Source organism: Mandrillus leucophaeus, unplaced genomic scaffold (genome assembly GCF_000951045.1).
Source record: "Mandrillus leucophaeus isolate KB7577 unplaced genomic scaffold, Mleu.le_1.0 Scaffold148, whole genome shotgun sequence".
NCBI lineage: Eukaryota > Metazoa > Chordata > Mammalia > Primates > Cercopithecidae > Mandrillus > Mandrillus leucophaeus.
In genome coordinates this window covers 282217-291218 of record NW_012101454.1, presented here as the reverse complement: position 1 = coordinate 291218, position 9002 = coordinate 282217, and the positions used below count along the sequence as shown (strand labels likewise).

The window sequence follows — 9002 nt, the reverse complement described above, 5'->3', positions numbered from 1 at the left end:
AAGATACCCCAGCCACCCTCTGTGGGTCGGGAGGAGCAGATCTGCTGGGTTAATCTTGGTGGTTAACAAACTGAAAGCAGCTACCTGCAGCTCCGAGTGGAGCAGCTGGAACGTTGTCGGAGCAGCAGTAGAAGCCGCCCCCTTTACCGGAAGCCCCGGCCGCCCCTGGAACCTGGCTCACACCACGCCCTCAACAACAGGTTATGCGTCGGTGAACTACATTTCCCAGAATGCCATTCCACCTTCTTCCCAGGGCTCCAATGAGCGCCCTGGTGACGCCATCAGCAGGCGCGGTGTTTAGACTACACTGATGTCGTGGCGCTTTAGGGGAAGAAGTTGGTGTTTCGCCCGGCCCTGGTACTGAAGACGCGGTCTGGGTCACAGCTCTTTCCTACTCACCCAACCCCCCCGCGCCCGCCTTTTCTCTCTCTCCTCTGGCAGGATGAGGCGTGCAGGCCTGGGTAAGAAGAGGGCTGAGGTTCGAAGTTCGGGGCCCTAGAACCGGCCATGCTGGGCGCGGAAAGAAATCGAACCTGTCTTCTGTTCCTGGCATTTGGTCCAAAAAACAGGCTGTCTAGAGGGGATCTTTGTGGGCCAAGTCGAGTGGAAATACACCATTTGTCCCAGGTCCTTGGAGTTTCCTTAAGTCTGAGTCAGATTCAAGTTTGGATGGTAGGCTAGAGAAAGTAGTGGACTGGGGGTGGGTGTGTACAGGTGGCATCTCAGTGGTCGAGTGTTTTAGTGTTATTGCCTGAGCGTGGTTATGGACACTGCTATGTTTTCCAAAGCCCGACTCCGGTTTCTGTTCCTCTACTGGCCCTGGATCTTAGTTTCTTCAGAAGTGGAATTTGAAGAGTGGGTGGTTGCACGCAAAACACACTAGTAGTAGTGGTCGTTAGTCTGGTAACAGTGAGTTACAAAGGTAAATAAATGTACGTGTCATTATTGTTAAAGGTCCTGGAACTGTAACTTCTGGGTCAAAGGCGATTTCTTAATCTGAACCTTGTGCCACGGTTAAGGCAGTAGAACGTGATAAGGTTTGGCGACTTAACATTTGATCTTTACCTTTGGGGTTAGTAAAGTGGCTCATCAGCAAGAATAAGTTAGACCCAAGGAATTTTAATGGGCCCTTATAGTAACGCACAGCTACTAGAACAGCATTTTCTGATTCTGAAGCTTTCTCTTAGGACACGATTTATTTTTTATTTTTATTTTTTTTAAAGAAGACTCTGCTAAATTAAGAGTGCAGTATACTTCAGAAAATAAATGAAACTTTTGAAAAAAGATAGTGTTACCTTTCTCAGTCATTATAAGATTGAAGAAAGAAAAACAAATTCCCCAATGTGTCAGATATAATGAAAGTTGCCAATAACCATAGACTTGTTTATTTATTAATAAATTGTAGTATGAAAAAGTTTTTTGTTTTTTTTAATGAAGTTTTTATGAATACTTGGATCATAGAAAGTGGGGCCAGGTAAATTGATGAGAAAAAAAAAAGAATTTTGAGTAAGTTTGGTTTTATATGTCTAAATGTTTTTCTTGTTCATCATCATTAATGACAAAAAAAGATTTATTGTGTGCTTGAGTAAGCTCTAGGTATACAGTTGTTTGTTGCCCGGTTTGCGATCCCCAAAGCTTCCAGTCTAGTTGGAGAGTAGAAATATGTGCAAAGATAAGTTATAGTACAAAGTAGTCGCTATACATCCAAATACCAGATAGGTTCTACATACAAGGGATGGTCTCAGAGATTTCAGAGACAGATTACTGTGTACTTTGTGGAGAAGATCCTTGTGTATTTTGTGGAGACATAGGAATTTGAAGTAGACCTTGAATAATGGAGAGTAGGAGAAGTGGGTTCCAGATAGGAGGAACTAAAAAGAAATAAGGGATTATGATTAAACCAGTTTGGGTGAAGTAAGTGATGCGGGATCACACTGTGGAGATCTTCACATGCGAGGCCAAAGAGTTTGGATTTCATCAGTAGGCCCCTAGGCCCTTTTGAGCATTTTTCTGCTGCAGTGTGCCATGTTAAATTACAGGAAAGTGACTTGAGTAATGATTCTCAGCCCTGACTGTACATTAGAATCCCCTGGGAAATTTTTAAAGTATTGTTTCCTGGACCTCAGCTCAGCCAGTTAAATTAGAATTTCACTAATTTAGAACCCACTACCTACTCTTTAAAAAAAAAAAAACAAAACATTTTTTCTTTTCTTATTTTTAAAGTATGAATGTATATTGACCTGAAATTTTAAATTTGGGATCATAGTGAATCTGATAGATATCTGTAGGCAGAAGTTGCCACACTTCACATGAATCTCTTAACTGGTTTTGTTAGCTTACTGATAGAACCCATCCAAAAGAAGTAGCGTTTATCTAAATAAACAAAGGCTGAGGATGATCTTCAGTAATCACTAGCTTTTTTACAACTTTTCATAGCAGTACACCACCAGAAGGGAAGTGGCTCTGTTTGGAATAGCAATTCTAGCATTTTATTTGTTTTTTACTTTTTTCATTGTATTTGGGATGGGTCATAGTTTGAGGGAAGATCAACTCTTTAATAGAAATGTGCATTGATATATTTTTGGCAATAAATACAACAAGAATATCACTTTGAATAAATGGAACAGCATGGAAGAACTCTAAAATTAAAATTAAGATAGGCAAAAGCAACTAAACAAAGGAAAGAAAATCGGAAAGAAAAAATTTAGAATGAATTCCTTGGTGAAGTTGTCAAATGTTTCCATTCAACCAGTCAGTAATTACTTACTGGGTAAATGTTGTATACTCAGAACCTCAGCCACACAAAATAAGAAGACATTATTCTTTTCTTTAAGTATCTTGGCCCTTATTAAACTACAGTTTGCACAGAGTATCATTGATTAATAGAGTAGGAATGCGTTTTTAAATGGTAACTTTAATTGTTGACTGGAGGGAAAAATATGCCCACTCCTTGAGTTCTTTTATAATAACACATGTGGAGAGCTTCATGGATAGTGTGTCATGGATAGTGTGTCAGCAGGAGAATTCAGATAGTACAACTCTCTTCTGTTTGGAAAATACTTCTCCAATATTTTGTTGTGGTTTTTGTGGTGGTGGAGATTGCATAGGTATCTGCTGCATATAAAGTACTCATTAGGTACAGGGAGGATATAGAAGCATGAGATACTGTCTTTGCCTTCAGAGAAGCATATGACTCCATTCTGGACAAAGGTGTGCACATTCAAAGTTCAATAACAGTGAACTCAGATTCTTTTCATTAATTAGTTCACATCGTGTATTCATTGAGTGTACCTTACAGTGTGTATGTGTTTGTAGGTTTATGGGGGGACGTACAGTCTTGAGTCAAACAAACTTAGTCTCTGCCCTTATAGTACTGTACAGAGTGCAATATTAATGTTACATACAATCAGAGCTGTAAGAAATCAGTGAGAGTTTTGCTTTATAGGGAAAATGAAATTTGTGTTGTGCCTTGAAAGAACTTCCTATTCTCACCTTGACTGTCCTTCAGTGATCAGTGCTGTTACCTCCTGTCATTGCTGCTGCATCGCTCATTGAGCATATGGAGACCTCTAGTTTTGTTTGTTTTTAATAGATGCAGCCTTGCTGTGTTGCCCAGGCTGGTGTCAAGTTCCTGGCCTCAAGTGATCCTGCCTCCCTCAGCTTCCGGAGTAGCTGGGATTATAGGCGTGAGCTGCCGTACCCAGCAGGCTCTGAGACCTTTAGTTTCGATATCATCCTTTTCCCCACGTTCTCGAGCCACTGTTGAATCTACTTCAGTATCTGTCCAGTCTAATCCCCATAATCCAGATCTTCAACCACTCTTTTGGCAGGCAGTCTTAACCTCTTGGGGCTCTGTTTTTCTGCAACCCCGATACTATAAACTTCCAACTACAGATTAGTCCAACCATCCAACTTCTCCTGGACTAACTCAGGCCGATGACTCTTTTGTAGGAAAAAAAACACACACCTGGGAGGATTGAAGCCACCATAGTATATTGCTTCAAACAAGTTTGTTTTATCTTTAGTAATCCTGTGCAGTCCCGGTCCCTTTCTTCCATTCATTCTCCTTACTGTATATTCTGAATGATCATCCATTCTTCAGCAGTTAGCCCGTTTTCTCCCTTTACTGAGAAAATTGATGGCAACAATTATATTTAAAAAAAAAAAGTGTAGTTAACTAACACCCTGAACTATGCCGTTCCCTCTCAATCGCCCAACATATTTATATACGTATTCACTGTCTAAGGCCCACTCCATCTGTTGTTTGATAGCCTGATGACTGTGAAGTACTACATTAGGCAGGGTGGTGGACATTCTTATCCCTTAGAGTTCCATAAAAGTAGCACCTAGAAAGAACAATGGATCTGATACATGGTACTTCTTCAAATATATGTTGAAGAATAAATGAATCTCCCTCTTGACTCTCAGCTAACATTCTGCATGAGTTATTCCATCTCTTTCCTAGAGCTTCAGTTTGCCCCCTCCCTGCTTTGGCTCTTTCCTGTCCAACTGTCTGTTTAAGAGAAAGAGATGCCAGTAAAGGACCCTCACTGCTATGAGCTCCCCTCCTGTTGTATTAACCACTTTTCCCTTCCTCTTCATAGCCATGCCTCTTCAATGTTAGCAGTAGATGATGTTACTGCTTTTAGAACTTTTATTAAACTATATGTTTCTCTTGAGCAGGGAATGTATCCTGAATATCCTTGTGTATTAGTACCTATTTTTGTATGTTCTGGGCAATCAATAAGCAGTCCAGAAATGTGTATTAAAATGAACTGAACTGAATCTTCTTTGGTTAACAGAGGGTAATGGAAAGAATTGATCTGATCTCTGTTTGGTTATTTTTTAAATTCATTTGGAGTATGAATATTAGAGACATATGTGGTTTGCAACGCCCACCAGGGGTCTTTTTCAGTTCTTTCCTAACTATCAATGTTTCGAAAGTGGCTTCTCTACGATCCCCTTTGTGACTCTGATCCTTGCAGGTGAAGGAGTACCTCCTGGCAGCTATGGGAACTATGGCTATGCTAATAGTGGGTATAGTGCCTGTGAAGAAGAAAATGAGAGGCTCACTGAAAGTCTGAGAAGCAAAGTAACTGCTATAAAATCTGTAAGTGTATAACAAATTTTATATGTGTTTTAATTCATCTATTTCTATACATATATAATTATAAACTATATTCTTATTGACGTCATCCTAAGAAATTCATTTACTCAGATACTGTGGTTTTGTGAGGTCAAAGTACACTCAAAATTTAGACTGTGCTTTGAGTAAGTTAGAAAATGTGACACATCAAAAGATAGGTTTTTTTTTTTTAATACTTAAGAAAAATCTCCAGCTGTTTTTTATATACTGTGTGCTGTCTGCTGTAATGTCTCAAACAGAGCTGTCCATCTTCCACCCCCAAGTAGCTCTTCTGCTTTTTTTAATCCAGTCTTCTAAGCTATAAATCTTGGTCTTTCTTATTTCTACCTTTGTACTTCATTTCGGTCACTGAGTATTACAATGTCTTTCTGATGTTTCTATCTTTGCCTTTCTATTTCTAATACTATCCCCTGGTTTTCTTTTCTTTTTTTTTTTTTTTTTTGAGATGGAGTTTTGCTCTTGTTGCCCAGGCTGGAGTGCAATGGCGCGGTTTTAGCTCCCTGAAACCTCTGCCTCTCCTGGGTTAAAGCAATCCCCCTGTCTCAGCCTCCCAAGTAGCTGCGATTACAGGCACCTGCCACCACACCTGGCTAATTTTTGTATTTTTAGTAGGGACAGGGTTTTACCATGTTGGCCAGCTGGTCTTGAACTCCTTAACTCAGGTGATCCGCCCACCTTGGCCTCCCAAAGTGCTGGAATTACAGGTGTGAGCCACTGTGCCCGGACTATCCCCTGGTTTTCTTAGTTGAACTACTGGAAGAACCTCTTAACCTGTCTGTTCCTGGTTTTTTGCACATTATGATCTGAGTTATATAATCATTGCCACAGTCCTCTTTTAGAATATTTTAAAGCTTGCATCCTGCACTCCCAGAAGTCTTCAGTGTCCTTCCACGATTTAATAAAGTTCATGCTTCATAGCTTGATTAAATCAGATAGATCTTTCAAAAATTGGCCTTAGCTTATCTCTCAACACTTTCTCTCAACACTTCCAGAATCTGTGTGTGCTTTCTACTAGACAAAAATGTAACTTTTCTTCTTATGAACATAAGACCATTTGTGCCATTTCTGTAGCACTTATTCATATTGATTTGCATTGGCCTTATTTGTATGTAAAAGGAATTTACCAGAATGCAGGTTTTCTATTGTACTTACTTTATATTCTGTATAGCACCTAGCATAATTCCTTATCAGTGGTGTTAATTAAGTAAATTTGTATTGATCAAAGGAATTACACAAAGATGATTTTAATAATATATGTGATTGATACTGCATTATAATGAACATGACGTTCACTTGTAAAGCGTTCAATAGAAGTCCATGTTGATAAAACTTAATTGGTATTTCATTATAATCTTTGGAAAATCGAATTACATTCAGCTGGAGACCTTTAGATTTTGAAACAGGATTGTTTTCAAAGTCATATTAAACTAAAATAAGTTGATTTAGGAACTGAGTAATATTGTATAATGCCAATTTTAAAAATACAACACTTGGAAGGACTTAAGAATTAAATGCCTTAAAAAAAAAACCCTAATGTAGATAATTTATATTACTTGTTAGAAAAAAGTTGTGATGTCCTGGAAATATTTTTCTTTGGCATAAATGACAGTGATAGAAGTTGAGTAATGTGGACAATCTAACTTTATAGTTACTTTATTATCTCTGAGTTGTTAAATCTGGCAGGAAAGCTCATGTTCTGATCTACAGAATTCTAGTATGGTTTTGTGTCAGTATTATCCCATGTGCTTTCACACACATGAAGAACAATATTTGCAGTGTGGATTTTCAGTAGATGATTCTGTTTATTTAAATATCTTGGAAGTAAAGCCTTTGATGAATCTGTCCTATAAAGTATTAGATAGATTTTAGTTTGAATAGCTGTCGTAATTACCTATAGTATTGTGTTTTGTAAGCTATGGCTCTTTTCTGTGAAGCTTCAGAAAGTAACACTAATATATATATATTTTTTCAATTTATTATCATATTTTAAAGCAAAAACCTTTAAAATCTAAGGAAATAATCAATTTAGACATATTTAAAGTAATGTAACATTTCATTAGGAAAATATTAAATAATTTTGTCTAGATTTGAATTGGTTGTATGGGTATTTGTCAGTCTTTTGAAATGTAAGAAGGTTGGGTACTGGGCTTAATTCTTGGGTGATGAAATAATCTGTACAACAAATCCATGTGACATGAGTTTACCTGTATAACAAACCTTCACCTGTACCCCAAACCTAAAATAAAAGTTAAAAAAAATAAAAAATATGTAATTTATAAAATATAATAAATAATAAATAAAATGTAAGAAGGAAATATACAGATATTTGTAGGAATTTGTAGCTTTTGTAGGAATATAATAAAGATATAAAAGCATGCAAGTGTAAGAGAATCAGAGAGAAGTAGTACATACCAAATTAAAAGATGGAATTGAATATTAAGATGAAATTAAAATAAAGAAGAAAGAGGAAATGTCCATAATTTGGGAGGAGTAGAAATTCCAAATTCCAAATTTATTTTTTATTGAGCTTGATGGAAAGAGTATCAGAAGAAGAGAGTTTGTGTCTAGAAGACCGTTTCATTTCAGAAAATGTGTATGCTTAGAATGACATTATTTTTAGTTTATAATCTTGAATACGTTTATGTGAGTAATCATGTGTATACCTTCTTCTTTACAGCTTTCCATTGAAATAGGCCATGAAGTTAAAACCCAGAATAAATTATTATCTGAAATGGTAAGTGGTTATGTTTTTAAGAAATTTGATCTAATATTTGCGAATAATAAAATTTCAACTTTTATTCATTTTGAAATAGATACAGAGATCCTAAGTCCTTGATTCCCATCCATTTGTATATAATGTGTTTGGAATAACTATAAGGTTTATTTTTTGCCATGCTTTTGCATTTTTCATCTCGTCTCACACATGTAAGTGGGAGGAACAAGTGGAAGCCAATGTATCTTTAATCCTGTTTTTAGAAAGATTGTTAAAAACTCAAGACAAATGACTATTTTGAGTAGTCTTAGAAATCTCAATAGTAGAGACTGCTAGTAATTTATTAACCAAGCAATCAAAAAGCACTTTATATCCAACCAACCAAATGTCGTTCACTTAATGGAAACTTACTCTTTTGCTTGATTTCCTAAGGATCACGTCTGAAAAAAGTGCTCATAAATTTGAACAGCCCGGAACCTTTTCTCTCTAACAACATATACCTTTTCTTGTTAGAGTCCTCTTCCATTTGTTAATGTTTATCTTGAATGTCACGCTTCTCTGAACCTTCTCTGGTTCCATGTGCTTTTAAAATTGTGCTATTCAAAAATGAATTTGGCATCAAAAGCAATGTTCTTGCTAAGCTTGTGCGCTGTAATCAGCTAGGGACCTCTTTAAAAATGTGTTGAAGAGACAATGTATTCTGTCTTTAAATACACTGATTTAGAATTTTGTGGGGAGGGATCTAGACATAAATATTTTGAAAGAAGCATCTCTGGTGATTCTGATGCATAACTGTGGTGAAGAACCATAGATCTAAAGTGTATGAGCCACATAGACACTGAGCTGTACAAAGGATATTATTATGCCAGGGCCTTTACATCTCAGGATATTAAAATTTCTGTGAAAGTATGTGTAATATTTCTAGTCCATACCTAGGCCTGTCTCATCTTTAGGATTTTCCAGCTATGTTTTAATATGGTAGTTTTTCCCCATCCATATTTATAGTCCTTATCACATTTTACTACCTCTATATGATGTTCTCTTAACTTTTTTTTTTTTTTTTTTTGTGACGGAGTCTCGCGCTGTGTACCCAGGCTGGAGTACAGTGGCATTCCCATGGATTTATTTTATTTTAGTTTCCTG

At 37.0% G+C, this 9002-nt stretch overlaps 1 protein-coding gene across 3 annotated transcripts in view; it reads left to right on the top strand.

Annotated features, from left to right (window-relative positions):
• Positions 1-285: 285 nt before the first annotated feature.
• Positions 286-9002, top strand: part of BET1 (Bet1 golgi vesicular membrane trafficking protein) — a 10893-nt gene continuing 2176 nt past the window's right edge. The window contains exons 1-3 of one of the 3 annotated variants that reach the window (XM_011974668.1): positions 286-461; positions 4986-5110; positions 7824-7880. In XM_011974668.1, the coding sequence (XP_011830058.1) occupies positions 443-461; positions 4986-5110; positions 7824-7880 (201 nt within the window). In that variant the 5' untranslated portion in view covers positions 286-442. Of the gene's footprint in view, positions 462-4985; positions 5117-7823; positions 7881-9002 lie in introns of all 3 variants that reach the window. The other 2 variants (XM_011974669.1, XM_011974667.1) reach the window with 2 other exon arrangements.